Here is a 16726-nt window from a genome sequence, read left to right as displayed (position 1 = left end):
TTCCCGGACCAGGGCTCGAACCCGTGTCCACTGCATTAGCAGGCAGATTCTTAACCACTGCGCCACCAGGGAAGCCCCACATGCACTATTTTTAACGTCGATTAAAGGTTTGCGAAGAGAAAAAATAAACTCCCGGAATAAAAACTCTGGTTCTTTCCCCTCCTAACCCCAGCTTCGAGGTGCGTGCCTGCGAGGTCCTACCCGGCAGCAGCAGCAGCAGTGCTCAGTCTGGCAGCGATCGACGGGCTCCCTCGAGGGACAGGGCATGACAGAGGCTCCCCGCCAACCGTCAGCAAGACAGCGAGTCCTGCTTTGTGAACCCCCTCCTGCAGGAGGAGTGGAGGGGTGAGCGCACATGGGGCAGGACGCAGGTCCCAGCAGGCGGCCCCGGGACGTGCTCAGGCCCACCACCCTCCCTCTTTTCTCCTCTTTCTGTTATTAAGGGAAGTGTGGTGACCCCCTGTGTCCAACGGTGTGGCCCATCTCCCCCTCCGCCCCTCAGCCCCAGACATCTCATCATTTCTTCACACGCACCTGGAACACTTCAGTGTACGGCTCTGATGTGAATCGTGTGTTTTATACCACACACACGCAGTACACACAAATAAAAGCACACATGACTACAGCGGAACAGCTTTTTCTAAGTAACGGAATATTGTCATTGATTGCATTATTTGGAAGCCGGACCGTGAGCTCTTCTTGGCTAAAAGTGTGGCAGAAAAGTTTCGTCAGCAGAGCTGGGTGACGTGCTCCCCTGACTCTGGGGAGCGCTGACTTGACTCCTTGGGAAGGAGCCTCTGAGGCTGCACCGCGGAGGCCGGCCTCCCAAAGTCAGACGACGACTGGGCGTCGCACGGGCTCCCACCATCAACTTCCTCCACATCTTCGGCTCCGAGGGAAGATCCAGCTTCGAGAAAACCACCGAGCGGACGTGGTCCTGTAGCCACGCTGGCTCTTCCCCTCCAGGACCGCTCAGACGGCCACGGGGAAACCCGCCCTATCCAAGCCGGGGAGCACCCTGGGGCCCACGGGCGGGGCTGCACAAAGGCTGAGGCGCTGCGCCCACCGCAGACGACGGACTGATCCCTGCTCCTCAGAACAGGGAGCACGAGGGGCCACCAAAGCCCACCGACCTGGTACCGACCTGGGCTCCAGCCCATGAGCGTGGCAGGACCCTGTGTAGGTCAGTTCCTCTCGGGGCCTTGGTCTCCCCACCTGCAAAGCGGAGCTGCCAAAGCATCCCCGGGAGCTGGGGGGCGCTCTGATAAGGCTGCCGGGCCGCACGGAGCCCCAGCTGTCTGCTCTGCTCAGGGGTCTGTTATCCCCTGGACCCCGGCCTCTCTAAACCGGGCCTGGTGGCCACTGGGAATCCCACTAAGTGCAGGAAATCACTCCGTAAAGCCCCTTCCCGGGTCCCGCGGGCACCCGCTCGCCCTGCACCCTCGTGTGGTGCTCAGCGCCTGTTTCTCTCGGACACAAGAGCCGACGTGGCTGAACAGCCGGGGCCGCGGCGAACCTCAGTTAAGCACATCGCGGGTTAACCTACAATCCCCGCGACGACCCGCGCTGCTGCTGCTGGGTGAGGGGAGCCCAGGTGCGGAGCCCCCACGTGCCCGTCCTCCCCCTGCATGCGCGTGCCCCGTAGCGGGGGTGGGGGCGTGCCCTCGTCTCCCCTCCCGCGGCTGGAGCGGCCGGCCGTGCGAGAGCCGGGGCAGCTGGGCTGGCGAGGGCTGCGGAGCAGCGGCTGCGCGGGGCAGTGCGGCGCCGGAATCGGAGTGGGCGGCGGGGCCCGTGCGGCGCGTCCGTAGGGAGGCGTCCTCGTCACAGCCAGGCTCGTGGCCCACCACCGTGGGTCGGTGGTCCCTCGCACATGGAGGCCAGGATGAGAAGACGGCCACGGGGCAGGGGAGGGCAGGCCGCTGTCGGGCGAGCGTCGGGACACCTGAGAGCCGGAGGGGCCGCCCTATTGCCTAGCCGGCTGCCGTCAGGCGGCCGCCCAGGGGCTCTCGGGAGGGGCCACATTTTCCAGACCTAAGAAGCACCACGAAGGCCGTGCCAGGGCTGCTAGGCGTGCGGAGCGCACGTCGGCCTCAGGCTAGACAGAGCACCGGGACCAGGCCTCAGCCTCGGTGGCCCTCCTCCAGGGCTGGCCCAGCTGCACCCCTGCCGACTGCCGGCGTCCCTGGTGCTCGCCGTCGGGGACCAGAGCCCCGGCTCACGGCCTGCCTCGCGCCGGCCTGGGGCTCCCGGAGGGCGGGCCCCGTCAGCGTGCCGACCTCTCAGAGCCACCGGTCTCCCCCAGGCCAGGAAAGGCACAGCTCGGGCAGGGCTGACACCGGGTGCCGCTCCACTGCCCTCCTGGAGTCTGGGTGGTCCCCGCGCCAGGCCCTGCACGCCGAGGGCAGGGACCCTGTCACACACCCACCCCGGGCACTTCTCACATTAATAATGGGGAGGATCTGCTTCCACGGAGGACAGAAGAGGTGCCGGCAGAGGCCGAGTAGGGTGGGATTTAGAAAGGAGGGGGAGGCAGTGAGGCAACTGCGCTGACAAGAGTGACGACCCAGGATGACCACACAGAAACCACGGGCCCAGCTGTCAACTGACGTCCACCCCCGGCCCCTCCAGGGTGGGACTCAGGTTCTCACCAGACCCTCACGCTTCCTTATCAAAGTCAACTACCGGGGCCTGAGCAGCACGACTTATAGTAACAGAGCCACAGAGACATCAAAACACATAACCTCACTACAAGCCACACTCGCAAGAACTAATAAGGGAACTTTAAACGTTCCTTGCCCTTGACCCACGTTTCACATAGAATCACATTTCCTTGTAGGTGTGAAACTCCTAAAAAGGCGCCTCTCCTAAACGGGCAGAACTCCTAAAAAGAAAGACCCACCCGCCTTGTCGGTGAGGGCAGCTGTCACCCTCCCCGCCCCTGAGGGAAGGACCAAGTGCGGCTCCCGCAGCAGGTGACCCTCGAGTCCCCGGCCAGCAGTCCAGAGCCCCCGGCGTGGGATCGACTGCCGCTCGAGGACAACCGGGGAAGACGAGTCTCAAGACTGGTGAGCAGTCTGCATCCACGGAGAGTCATGTCCACGACCCCAGCGGAGCGCTGGCCAGAGTGCTGCACCGTGTGGCACGCAGTTAGGGCACCAGCCTTGTGAACACGGCGTGTGCAGCTACAAAGGTAGAGGCCTGGGGCCTGGGAGCACTTGACTGCTCCTTGGGGGCCTTAACCAGAAAGAGCAGGGGAGGCCGACTCCTCGCGGTTTTCAAAAGTCAACACCAGAGATGCAGTTGGAAACCCACGAACCAGGACCAGCTTCCCACACCTCCTGCCCCCAGGACGGTACAGCTGTCCCTGCAGACACCTGGGTCTTGCCCAGGAGTTGGCCTGAACTCTGGGAGCAGCTAGCAGCAGGCCACAGAGCTGGGGCCCCACGGAGCGTGTTTACATTCCCCAGCTAGAGAACGCTGATCTGGGCTCAGCTGGAGGGTGAGTCCTCTTTGAAGATCCCCCGACACACACAGACTCTGCCATTCTCCCTGGCCGGGGCCTGCTTGGTGGAGGAAGTCTTTCTCTGCAGATAAGGCAATGGGGTGACCCGAGGGGCTGAGGGGCTGGGACGGGGCTGAACGCCTGCTTTTCCCAGTTACGATCGGCAGCTCACCAGGCGTGGGCACCCGTGGGCAGACCTTGTTGAGCCTGGCATTCCAGGGACTCTGACCAGGAATTCTGGGGTCCTAGGCCTTTCAAAAAAGTAGACAACAACATGTCTTAGGCAGATCGCTAGGACGACCCAAAGTCCCAAGCCCTGATCTAGAAAGCAGAGACCACCTGAGTGCAAATTCTGGCTCCACTCTGCTTCATGACCCCGGGCACGCTGCTTACGTTTTCTGAATCTCAGTACAATTTAAAACGAGCAGGGAGCCGTACTCCATTGATGGTAAGGCATATTTCCTCACTTTGGCGACTCTAAGAGCAGCACGCTTCTTACAACACACAGCGTCCGACTGTTTTCTTGTAGCGGTCCATAACGTTTTGGCGTGTGCAGCGCGCACGGAGTCTCCGACTTGATGAAACATGGCGCATATACCTTGAAAGGCTGCTCTGAGGGCCCAGAACAGAAGCTGGCACACAGCCCATCCTCCCTTGCTGCTGGATGTCAGTGCCGGCTGACGGGACTAGCCTTCCCACGGCTGGATGCCTGCCTGCTGCCACAAAGACCTGGTGTTGGCATGGCGAGCAAGTTACGGTAATGACAACAGGGCCAAGGGGAGGGTGGGGGCCCCAGGAGTCTGTACATGACCTTGACAGAGAGCGAGAGGCAGTCTGGTCCCCCAGCTGACCCCCAACTTCCCTCTCCGATCCCTTGGTCAGGAAGCCGTCCTGTCAAGCAGGATGGCCCAAGGTGGAGTCCTGAGCCCAGCCGGCAGGACCATGACACCCAGGGCCAGCCTTGGTTACTATTCCCATCATTCCTGTTCCGTCCACCCCTGGTCACACAGCACACGTGGATTTTCAGAAATGTTCTTAGCTCTGGAGCCAGATCGCGTTGCCGGGAGCACTATTACAGCACAAGCCTTAGAGCAGAGAAAACGACCTTGTTCTGTAACTTTCCCAACACCCAATTAGAACAGCAGCTACGGAATCAATGAGGCTGCAAACAGTGCACTGTCTCTTTAAATGGTTTTCCTGCGGCCAGTTGTTTACAAAGAAATTCCTCAGGCCAGGAAGTAGGGGGTGAACCTGGAGCCAGCAACCACACTTGGGAAACAGGAGCAGGTGCGCCTGGCAGGCCCCGATTACAACCTCCGAGGGCGGGGTGCCTGTCCCCTGCGGATTAGAGCGCGTTCTGACTCAGCAATCTGGCCCGCCCAGGACCTCGGCCGGCCACCGGCGCGCCCCCGGGGGCGGGGCGGACTCCCGGGGCGGGGCGGGGCGGGAGCGGCGCGGTCACGTGTGTACACAGGCCCGCGCGGCGTGCGCGCCGTCAGCCCCGCCGCCTCTCTCGGAGCCCCGAGCTGCCCCCCTCGCGGCGACTGCGCGGTCCGCGGCCCAGCGAGCCGGTGAGTGGGCGCCGAACGCGGGGCGGGGGCGGATGGGCACACTCGGGGTCTCGGCCCGCGCGGCACTAGCACGGGACGCAGCGGCCCGGGGCCGGTGCTCCGCTCTGAGCTCTGACTTTCGGGTCCCCTCGGCCCCGCCCGGGCACTGTCCCCCGGCGGGTGGGAGCGCTGTCCCCGCCCGTGGCTGCCCTCCAGCCGTGCAGAGCCCAGCCGGCCGGGGCCGCTGCCCTGCGGTCATTCACCTGTTCGGGGCAGCTGAGAGCTGCTGGCCGCGTAGGAGGCTCAGCAACACCGCCGGCTCCTCACGTGTCCTGCCGGGGACCGACCGCCTGCTCCTGGGTCACCGTGGTTGTAACTTTCGTCCCCTTTTATGATTACAAAATCTTAGGAACTTCTGGAGCAACGTCTAAATGGAAATATCAAGTGTCGTTAATGGTCTAGGACACTTGATAAAAAGATAAAAACCCCTGGGCATCAGGCTCCTTCAAAACTTGAGAAGAAGGCAGTGCCCCAGCCTCTGAGCGCCCATCTACCCAGGACCAGAAACCCAACACCAAGTTAATGACATGAACACGGTAGCCGGGTTCATGGTCTCAGTGGGGCCCTGGTCTCAGTGTCGCAGTCCGTCCGTCCGGGCTTTGGGGAGACAGAGGGTGGGGAGACAGAGGGTGCGTCTGGACCTGACAGACTGTTCCCCCACCGCTGGATGTGCACTCACTTGGCAGCTCCAGGCCACCTGCCGACAACCAGCTCTGTGCCTCTGCGAGCAGCGGCCCCCTCCTCCCCGCTCTGTTTGCAGCATCTAGCCGGGCTGGCCTTCAGTCACCCGGGGGGCGAGCAGCCTGCTTTCCAGGCCTCTGCAGACGCGAGAGTGTGAACACGAAGACTCTGACCATGCTCCAGGCTGCCCACGCGTAAGGGGGACCAGACACTAACACTACCGTCGCAACTGGCTCCCCACCAGGGCGCCGCTGAGAGGGAAAAGAGGCCCTATTGAAAATTATGCTGAGGGGACGGCCACACACTCCATGACCCGCTGCAGGGTCCAGCTCCCCACACCGGAACCTCTAGTATCTTCCTAAATGAAGAAGTCCTCTCTAAGATAACAGGCTTTGAAAAACCATAGCTTCATCTGGTGAGTGCGTACTGTGCCGAGTCACGGAGAGGAAGCTGGGGGGGCCCTGCCCTTGACCACTGCTGTCCTGCCTCCCTGGGGGGGTAGGGAAACACCCTGAGACGAGCACAGTATCAGTTCTGCACTGACTTGGGGTCCCTGGAACTCAGAAGCCCCTGGCAGGCAGGTGACGGGAGAAAGGCACGCATAGCCGCTGGATGTGGGTGTGTGGGGTTTTAGGTTAGAACGGAGAGCTGCTTATACCTATTATATAACGAAAAAGTGACATGCTTGCAAAGATCCCTGCCAGGAAGCATGCGTGCATGATTGCTGGTGGGAAGAGGGACTGGCCGCTTTCCGGGGCGGGGAGGGGAAGGTGCTCCTCGGGCAAGCTGCATCCATCCTCCAGGCCCTAGGATGTCATCTGGACCCTGAAAATACAACCTGCCGCCGGCCTTTCATGCCCCAGCTGCACCCCAGGGCTTGTCTGGGGTGAGGGCTGCTGTGCTCTGCACAGGACACACCCAGGCTGCTCCCTCCTTCAGCAGAGCGCCCAGCTACCTCCCCCTGCTCCCCGCCGGCTCCTCAGCGCTCTATGGCTAAAGCCTCTTGCACGACTGGGCCACACCAGGCTGCGTCTGTCCACGGGGTCTCACAGGCCCGGGAGCCCAGAACACTAGCCAGGCATCAAAGAGCGGAGGGGACTCAGTCTAGGGAGTAAAAGTGAACTTTCTAACTTGAGAAGCTAAAACGTGATGCGGCCAAGGGGCCGAGTTCGGCCCCCAAGACCTGCCAACAGAGCCCCCCTTGAATAGCAGAGGGACAGGGTGACACGGGCCGCCTGTCCCATGCGACCCCTCGGGTCCCCTTCCTCCCACACACGTGGTGGGAGGGCAGAGCGCACCTAGGAGTTTCCCAGTTTTAATGAGAACCAAGGAAGGCTATTACACCAAGTGTCATGGGCGTTCCTCCCTTGGAAAGAACCACAGGCAGCGATAAGATCTGTGGCTCCGAGCACCGCCCAGGTAAGAGCACTCCAGGGAGAGGCAGGGCGGGGTGGGGGAGCCCAGCAGGGTGCCGGGCTGCGGAACCTGAGCGGAGGCCCGGTCTGTTCTCCGTGTGGCCATTGAATTTCTGAGCGAGTCTTCCTGGTTCTGTTTTCCCCTGGTTGAGATTACCTGGAAGGAGCATTAGCCTCAAACCAAGGTAGTCAGCGGACAAGAAGAAGGCAAGAAACTAGAGCTCCACAAACAAGAGAACACGTGTCCCATATTCTCCCAGGGTGAAGAGCCTGGGACCCCGGGCGGGCGTCCCGGGCCGCTGGTCCCCGTTCCTGCAGCCCTTCCCGAGCGGCAGACGTGCCCGTTCTCTCCCACGGAGAGCCAGAGGCAGCTCGGTTTATGCCTGAGGCAGGCTGCCTGGTTCCCGCTCACCACTCTTCGGTTCAGAACCTTCAAAAGCAACAGGCTACAAAAATCAGGACACTCCATCTACAGAATGGACCGTTTCTTATCACAGCCAGGAAGGCGCAGCGCCTGTGACAGGAATCAGAGGCGTAAGCTGTCTACACTGAAGACCTATGAAAACATCAGCCTTTCCGGAGCGTCTGGCTCCTACCAGCTGCATGTTAATTGTAGCTAGAGCCTCTATCCGCTGTTACAAAAGGAAATAAACATTCAGGAGTCATTTTCAAAGCATTTTGAGGGCTCCAGAGCGTTCAGCTGAAGTCCAGGTATTACGGTGCGCGCGGGTCTCCAGGACTAAAGCCAGGCCGAGCCGCACTGCCCAGGCACTCTGGGGAAAAGCCTGTAACACCATCTCAGGCCTCCTCTTCCCGGACACAGCCAGCCAGGCTGCAGGGCACGGATCAAGGAATGCTCCCCCTTCAGGGAGCTCTCGGCAGGTGGAAACAGATGGGTGCAGTGGGACAAGTTCAGCGACCTCGGACGGGAGTTGGCTGGTTCTGCGGGCTGTGTGCGCGCACACGCTGACACTCATGCATGCGCACACGCTCACTCAGGACCCCCTGCCCGCCACAGCCGCCCGCTCCCCGCCCCGCCAGGCTGCTGCTCTGACGCGCTCCTGGCATCCTCCAATTTCCACAGAGATCACCGTACACTGTAGCCCTGAATTTGAGCAAGGTTTTTAGTTACCTGTGGACATTCACTTTTGAAGGGTTGGTTTATACCGTTCTGGGTTCTTTTTTAAAAAAAAAAAAATCATGGAAGAAAGACGCTGACATCTGGCCTCAAAACACTTCCAGCAGCTAGCCCAACTGACGTGCAGTCCTTGCCAGCAGAGAATGAAAGAAGGGACGGCGGAGCATCTGTAAGCAGGGGTGCCATTGGGGTGGAGACCAGCCCCACGGGGCTGGGACCCCAGCTCAGCTGCCTGCGTTGTTACCGAGGCCCTACTGGGGTCCCAGGGACTCTGAGCTGTGCTGTGGGGTCTGATGGGGCCTGCAGCCTCTCCCCGTGAGAACTCGCACTTGGCCTGTGCCCGCACTCAAGCCCTCTGTCCTCTCTCCGCCAGCGTCCTCTCCCCACGTGTCAGCTGGCAGAGAGTCTGAGTGAGAGTTCACGCGGCAGCTTCCTCTGCAGTAACGGACCGTGGAGGAGGAGGAGGAACCGCAGCCCACTGCACACGCCGGGGACTGGCCAGGCTCATCCGCTGACGGCACATACTCCACCCTCGCGACAACCTCCTGACCCAGGGACCAAAGCCAGGCAGCTGTGAGCAGGGTGCCCAGGGAGCCCGGTCGTCAACCATGTGGAGTCCCGGTCTCGGCCCCTCGGCCCAGTTCACAGGCCACTGCTTGGTTCCCTCGCAGCCCTCGGGCAAGAGCTCTCAGCAGGCAGCGTGGGTCCCTCCCGAGGGGAGGACTGAGTCAGGCCAGGGGGCGCATCTGAGCTGCCTTCTCTAAGTATAAAAGCAGGGCCCTTGGTGCAGCAGGGCTTGGACGTGCACCCCGTGGCCCCGAGGTCCCCAGGTGGGCACCGCCTCACAGCGGGCCCCGGCTGTTGCGCTCCATTGACCAGGCCTGTGGCCAGTCCCCCGCCAGGGCCCCGCAGTCACCGATCATTGGGGGGGAGCTGCTGCCTCACTGCGCTGCCCCCACGGCCCTGGACACCGCGGCCCCTCCTGGGCTTCATGGCTTCCTGGGCCGCTGAGCAGAGGCGTGGTTTATACCGTGTCAGCTCACTTTTCCTGAGGCCCAGCCACGCCCACCTAGAGCGGGCCTCCACACTAAGCCCGTGTCCCGCAAGACCCTCTCGGCCCACACGTGACTCCAGTCAGCACGGCCCGGCACCCACCCAGGCCACAGGGCCATCCGACAGGGCCTCCTGGGTGCCAGAGAGAGCGGCAGACATCCTGGAAGTGCCTGCTCAGGGCCCAGAGCAGAGCGGGGACCATCTTCTCCGGAATTCAAGACAGCAGGAGAGCTGCCCTGGGGTGCTCGGCCAGCGCCGCACGCTGTGCTCATGTCAGCATCCCGCTTGGAGCCCGGCGGCCGTGGGTCTTCCTCTCGTGGTGTCTCCGCTCCTCCCCGCCCGAGCCTGGAGCAGACAGCTCTTCAGTGCCATGCCGACGACCCCGCCGAAGAGCCTCCCGCCCAGCACAGCCGAGGGAGCTCCCACCCGAGGGGCACACGGCGTGACCACGGGGTGGCCGAGCCTTCCCAGGGCTGGAAGTTGGCGAGTCTGGGAGAACGTCTTCTTGAAAGGTAATCATTGGAACCCAGAGAGGGTCTTGGAAGAAAACTATCAGTACTTCTGTGCACGGGAACATCTGTGATGAATGACAGTCACTCCAGTTGAGGGTCAAGGAAGAGAGGGGGCTCTAGAGACAGCTGAGTCCTCAGAAACGGGTGCGGTGGGACAGAACCCCGAAACGGCTCCGTGCCCTGGGCCTCCCGTGGAGACAAAACCACTACTTCCACGTCCGGCAGCCCCGAGCAGGGCTCGCCCTGCCTGCCCCGTTGGAGGTGGCCGCCCTATCACCATGCCCTTCCGACGGGCTAGCTTGAGGTCAGTGGCAGTGCCGCTGCCCAGGTACCACAGGTGGACGCCAGCTTGTCTGACCGTGAACCTCTGGCCCTGGGGCCTCAGCCTGGTTCCCTCCAGAGGGCAAGGCCACTGGGGTCCGAGAGGGGACCCTCCGTGCTGTGGCAGTGGTGCCCTCGGCTGTGTTCCCCTGAAGGCTTCCCTCAGCCCCCGGTGCCGCGCACGCAGCAGGTGGGCAGGGAGGCCTGAGAGCGTCCCCGTCACACTCACAAAGCAGCAGCCCCGGCAGGCCACGCGCAGGCCAGCTCGTTCATCGGGCCCAACGCCACCCGCCTTCCTGGTCCTCTCAGACTCTCTGAAAGCAGCATGAGTTTTGAGCTCCAGCCTCTCCCAAGGCTACCCTCTCGTGCCATGCATGCAGCCAAGCCTGCAGAGAAAGACCCTGAGCAGGTGCTTCAGCGCCAGGGGCAACGTTCTGAGCCAGCTGAGCCCCCCCACCCCGGCCCACAGAGACGACCTCCATCCACCCTGGAGTCTCAGGCCGGCGGTGCCCTCCCGCGGGCGAGGTAACTCTCTGCGCTGCCAGGCTGACCACCCTCCTCTCTCCTCTCCACTGCTGGCCCCAAGCCTGGAACCACCCTGGCCCGGAGCTAAAGACTCTCCATCCCCTCGAACGAGACTGGCCAGACGCCCGCTGCATAGCAGCCATGCCGGGACCAGGCCGGGGAACGGACGCGGTGAAAGCCGCCGTGCTGGCAGGGCCAAGGCTGCTGCTTCAGAAGCATAATCAGAAGCAAGACGGCGGGGGTGCAAGTCACCTTTAGATCAGTGATTAACCCCCTTATAGGAGGAACAGGATAAAGCTGAAACTGGACCACCGCGGACGGCCCGAGGCGCGTGCCAGTGCCAGCCTGCGGAGCTGCTTCCCGCTTCTCTGCCGGGCCAGGACACGGGTGCCGACCAGCCCGCTCCCCCGGCCCAGGGCCACACGCCGGCCGAGCAGACGATCGGGGCTCGGCGGTCCTCCCGCTGGCATCGCTGCGATCCCCGAGGCAACACGCCTGCACGCGTCAGGCGCGGCCCTGCTCCGTGGACCGAGGCTGGTTGCAGCCCTGGCTCGGCACGCCTGCCGCAGAAGAGAGGCGACCGCAGGCCGGGGTCCGAGAGCAACTGGGTTGCCTCTGGGTGGACGTGCACACACCTGTATGTTCCCCGGGCCCAGCGGAGGGAAGTCAGGCAGGGTCCCTGGGAGGAGGCCAGGATCCCAACCAGGCAGAAGAGAGGTTCGGGCATGGAACCGGGACCCAGCCGGGCTGGCGGGAGTGGGAGTCCACGGAGGGCCCCTGGGTGCAGTCCCGTGGGAGGACAGGAGGTCGGGGCCACTCCTGGTGTCTCGTCTGACGAAGGGGCCGTGGACGAGACCCGGTGTGGGCGCTGCAACTGGGTGCTGGTGCCGGAGGAGGCATGGGGGAGATTTGGAGAGCGGAGACACAGCGAAAGCATGAGAGGAAGGCGGCCACCCGGGCCAGCGAGTCTGGAGGCGGGCCCGGAGGAGGCCAGGCGGGAGGGCAGCCGGACAGGACAGAGCCGGGAGGACAGGACAGAGCCGGGAGGACAGGACAGCCGGGAGGACGGGACAGAGCTGGGGGGACAGGGCAGAGCCGGTGGGGGGGAGGGGGAGGGGGAGGGCGAGGGCGTGAGGGCGCAGAAGAGGGCAGGCCCGGGAGCCTCGAGGGGCCCAGCGGGCAGCAGCACGGGCAGCTCTGACCAGGAGGTGTCAGGTAGGCCCCAAGGACAGGGCGACAGGACCAGCCTGTTCCTAAGGCCAGCCTGGACAAGAGGCCACTGGGGTCCTAGCTCGTGCTGACCCCTGGAGCTGAGAGGGCTGCAGCAGGTGACGGGGCCATTGGAAGTGGGATTATTAATCCTGCCACTTGGGGAGAATGTGACAACTTCCAGAATGAAAAGCGCCAAACGCTCCACATTCGGCACCACCAGGGACAGCCCGCCGAGGCACAGGGGAGGAGCCCAGCCGCTCAGGGCCTACCTGGCCCCTTCTGTCCTGCCTCTGGGAGGGGCAGGACCGCAGAGAGGGCCCTTCCTGGAATCTTGGTCTCTGCGCTGGCAGCCGTTCCAGTTCCTCTTTCTCCAGTTCCTCTTTCTCGGGAAGTAAGTGAACAGAGCTGGTAACTGGAAAGACAGCCCAGCCCAGCCCAGCCCAGCCCAGCCCAGCCCAGCCGTGTGGAGGGGGTGAGCCAAGCCATTGTTCTCAGGCCCCCTCCTCACAGGGCCTGGGGGTGCGGGGGTGGGGAGGAGGGTCTTGTTCCCAGATTCCAGCACTTGCAAAACCAGAGCACAAAGGGAAGTGGGGGGACTGCAGGCAGCGAGGGGGGGAGGCAGGGCCAGTCTGCGGCCAGCAGGGCAGGGCACCCTGCAGAAGTAGCACCAGGACCTGGACAGGGCAGGACGGCCGCCCCCACCACCGTCCTCAGGATACCCGGCTGGGCTTCGAGCGGGCCTGACCGGTTGCCCTGCCGCCGGGGCGGGCAGTCACTTCCCGACACGACCGCTGCTCTCCCGCCAGGCTCACTGCCGCTCGGCAGGTCTGGGGGTGTCACAGTGCCACCTGCCAAGCGTCCCCAAATGAGATCCCCCAGCTCCCCTGGAAGCCCACAGGCACCGCCCGCGCAGTCTTGAGCCAGGTGGCCCCCCATCCCCGGCCTGCAAGTGTCCCGGTGACACGTCCCCTCGGTGCCAGCGGTGTCACCCGTCTGCTTCCTTCCCTTCTTCTCACCCTGCGTGCCCACGCAGGTGAGGATGGGCCTCCCCACTTCAGAAAACGCCAGGCACCTTCCTCTGTGCATGAGGCGGCCCCCCCAGCAGGTGTCCCTGCCCTGGGCCCTCTGAATGACACCTGGAGACCAGGGGCCTCCAGGAAGAACCTAGGGACAAGAAGCAAGGATGGACGGAAAGCAAGTGCAAACTGGTACTTTTAGCTCACTATCTGCACCTGAGATCAGAAGTGTCCTCACAGTTCATAACTAAGAGGACGCACACAGAGCTGCTTGTAGCTCATGGGGCAGGGTTTCTAAGTTCTGTGTTTATGAACTGCCAGAACACAAACTCGGGCAGGTTCTTAATCAAAAACCCGGCACTGACTCCTGAGACACAGCCCCTCTCGGGCCGAGTGAGCAGGCTGTACGAGCACATGAGTGTGTGAAGAAAATTCTCAGTAGGTTGACTCCACGTGATCACCTCCCAAGAACGGAGCCATTTTTCAGCCAGGGCAGGGCCCCTGGCAGCAGCTCTGCCCCTCCTCCGACAGCGCTCCCCCCTGCCCTCCTTGGCCGTGGCCCACGAGCCCACAGGGCCCCCCCCTTCTGTCCTCGGTTTCCGAGAACCTCTGCTCAGTTGACTTCCCCTGGCTGAGCCACATGGATGGGGACCCCCAGGAGGGGCGGGGGCACCAGTGGACCTGCCGTGGGGCCATGGGGGGAGCCAGAGGGCAGGGCTGCCCATCCCACACGCTGGTCCTTCCAGACACAACCCTCGTGCCTCAAACTGGCTGGAAACAGAGAGGGAAGAGCCGTTGCACCCGCCCCGGGAGGGGGGGGCGTCACGAGAACCCGCAGATGGACGCCCACGCGTGCAGAAGTGTGGCCCAGGCACCAGGAGACGTGGGGCCCGGAGTGAGGCAGGGCAGGCGTGGTGGGAGAGTGAGAGTGCGTGGACGGCAGGAGGGTAGGGACTGAGGCCCGGGGGCCGCTGGACGCCCTGTGAGCCGTGTGAGGCCGGAGTGGAGGGGGACCAGGCCGCAGGCTGGTCACAGCACGCACAGGCCGCTCTGGTGGACCGGCTCCCCGGCCCCCAGCCACTTTCCAGGCCGTGGCTCAGCAAGCAGGAGCCTGCAGGCATTTGGGACGGAGATGGGAGAGAGGGAGCCAGCACTGAGTCGGCAAGAAGAGGACGTAGAGGGCTCCGAGGACCCCACGAGGGCGTGTCACCTGCCTGGAGCTCCCGCCGGCTCCCCTGACCCCAGGGCTCTGGAGGGAGGACCCGTGTCCCTGCAGCGGCCGTGCCCCTTCCAGACGTGACGGAGCCGGCAGGAGGGCAGCAGCTCGGGACCTGTGTCACCCCGACCCGGCACGCCTCAGCCCAGACGCAGGACGGTGGGGAGCGTGGAGCAGGGTGATCGCAGGATTCCGCGACTGATATGGGAAACCAGGGATGCGCCGGCAGGGCTGCAGCTCCCACGGAGGGGGCTGACGGGGCTGCGGGAGGCCAGGCCTCGGGTCCACCCCCTCCTCTACAGGCTTTTGTCACCGTGGCCCACCCAGTCACCACCCATCACCAAAAGGTGACAGCAGGCACGTTATGGCTCCAAGAGCTGTACGTTTCCCTGGCAAACGGGGCCAGGGAGGCTCCCGCGGCCGGTAGGGTCCTCACAGCTTCCAGCCACGCCACCTTGCGACCACAGAAAACACGCATGTGGCAGTTTCTGGCCGTCCCAGCTGGTTCAGGGGGCAGGGAGGGGCCCAGGTCCGGTCGAAGGCAGGACTCACGCGCTGCTCTCCCCACAGCCCGCCATGTGGAGCTGCCCACTCAACGGCACGGGCGGCGAGGACCAGCTCCCCTGCCAGCATGTCCAGCGGGCCCTGTCCGCCCTCTCGCTGCTCTACCTGCTTGTCGGCGTCCCCCTCGGCCTCGGCTACAACGCCCTGCTGCTGCTGGTCAACCTGCACGACCCGGGCGGTATGACCATGCCCGACGTCTACTTCGCCAACATGGCCGCGGCCGGCCTGGTCCTCGGCGCCCTGGCGCCTGCGCACCTGCTGGGCCCCGGCGCTGCCGGCTGGGCCGTGTGGGACGCGGGCAGCGAGGTCCACGTCACGCTGCTGGTGCTGTTCAACGTGGCGGCGCTGGTGACCCTGTACTCCACGGCGCTGCTGGCCCTCGACTGCTACATCGAGCGGGCGCTGCCGCGCACCTACATGTCGAGCGTCTACAACACCAGGCACGTGTGCGGCTTCGTGTGGGGCGGTGCCCTGCTCACCGGCTTCTCCTCCCTGCTCTTCTACATCTGCGGCCATGTGGCTGCCAGGCTGGCCGAGTGCTCCCAGGTGCGGCACACGGAGGCGGCCGACGCCATCATGCTGCTCAGCGGGTACCTGGTGCCCGTCCTGGCCGTGCTGTACGCGCTCGTGCTCCTCGCGCGGATCCGGAAGGAGGACACGCCACTCGACCGGGATGCGGGCCAGCCGGACCCCTCGGCGCACAGGCTGCTGGTGGCCACCGTGTGTGCGCAGTTCGGGCTCTGGACGCCCCACTACCTGACGCTCCTGGGGCGCACGGTCCTGGCTGCGCGGGGGAGGCCAGCGGACGGGCACCACCTGGGGGCGCTGCTCCTCGCCAAGGACCTGTCCAGGTTCCTGGCCTTCGCCAGCAGCGCTGTGGTGCCGCTTCTTTACCGCCACATGGACAGAAACTTCCCCGGCAAACTCCGGCGGCTGATGAAGAAGCTGCAACGTGGGCACCAGAGCTGCTCCTTGGACGAAGCGGGGGCACAGCCGGTGATGGCGTAGACGCTGCTCCACGGGCCTCGGCCAACCGAGGGGCAGACGGCGCGTGGCAGAAGGCACAGCCCGCAGTGACCGGGTCCCCCGCGCCCGCAGCTTGCTCCCTCCCTCCCCCGCCCCCCCCCACTCTGGCATCCAGGAGACTTGCTGGCCCTGCATCACTCGCTCCCTCCCTCCCTCTCCCCAGGAGACCAGGCAGAACCAGGCAAGTCCCCTGGGAGCTTCCCGTGTCCTCCCACAAGAAGCCACCCTGAGGCCAAGGCCGTGATGTCCGAGCAGCAGGCGCCAGGTGTGAGGATGAGCTGTGCCATCGGGGTACCTGGCCGTCCGCAGGGTGTGTGCTTGTCTCCTACGGGCACCTTTCAGGTCCATGCCTGCAGCAGCCTGCTTCCCTCAGCCTCATGTCTGGCTTTCAAATGAGTGATGAAAATCTAACGCCACTATTTATACTTTGTATTGTTAAAATACTCCATCCCCCCTCCCTCTTGTTTTGTTGTTTACGAAGAGGCGTTTGGTAGGAAAGTCAGAAGGTATTAAAATGAAGGAGACACACGGAAGCGCACTCGGGGGATGGGTGGGTGGTGGGCTCGCGGGGCCGGGGCTGCTGGCGACTTGCGTCCACGTGGACGTGGTGGGCGAAGAGTCCGGACGGGGCCTCTCCTGACCCCAGGTGTGCCCCCGGGTCACGTCCGCTGTCGCTGGGCCAGCATGGGTCTGTCCTAAACAAGTCCCCAAAGTGCACAAAAGTAAATAAACTGAAGGAAGAAAAGTGCTGTTAGGATTTCTAACCTAACCCGAAAGCCGATGGGACTGCCGACGGGAAAGAGGGATTTGGACAGGCGGGCGTCACCGGGGCCACAAGGGTGCTGCCTGCTCCTGGGACAGACAGACGGGACGGTACAGACCAGACGACCTGACCGACGGGGCGGGGCGCAGAGGAGCCTCCCTTCCCCCACCCC

General features: G+C 63.8%; 2 protein-coding genes across 4 annotated transcripts in view; one reads left to right on the top strand and one right to left on the bottom strand.

The window, feature by feature from the left end:
• C15H7orf50 (chromosome 15 C7orf50 homolog) overlaps nucleotides 1–16726 on the bottom strand; it is a 98726-nt gene that overhangs the window by 23856 nt on the left and 58144 nt on the right. The gene's annotated exons all lie outside the window — the stretch shown is intronic.
• Nucleotides 4916–16319, top strand: GPR146 (G protein-coupled receptor 146). 3 transcript variants are annotated; one of them, XM_032606291.1, is made up of 2 exons: nucleotides 4916–5073; nucleotides 14772–16319. In XM_032606291.1, the coding sequence occupies exon 2, from the start codon at nucleotides 14778–14780 to the stop codon at nucleotides 15771–15773; it is 996 nt and encodes a 331-aa protein (XP_032462182.1). In that variant the 5' UTR covers nucleotides 4916–5073; nucleotides 14772–14777; the 3' UTR covers nucleotides 15774–16319. The 3 variants fall into 3 exon arrangements, with proteins under 3 accessions (XP_032462182.1, XP_032462183.1, XP_032462181.1); XM_032606292.1 differs by lacking the exon at nucleotides 4916–5073 and adding an exon at nucleotides 5861–6208; XM_032606290.1 differs by lacking the exon at nucleotides 4916–5073 and adding an exon at nucleotides 13677–14548.

The sequence above is a fragment of the Phocoena sinus genome, chromosome 15, assembly GCF_008692025.1.
Source record: "Phocoena sinus isolate mPhoSin1 chromosome 15, mPhoSin1.pri, whole genome shotgun sequence".
Classification (NCBI taxonomy): Eukaryota; Metazoa; Chordata; class Mammalia; order Artiodactyla; family Phocoenidae; genus Phocoena; species Phocoena sinus.
This window is presented reverse-complemented; position numbering and strand designations above follow the sequence as displayed.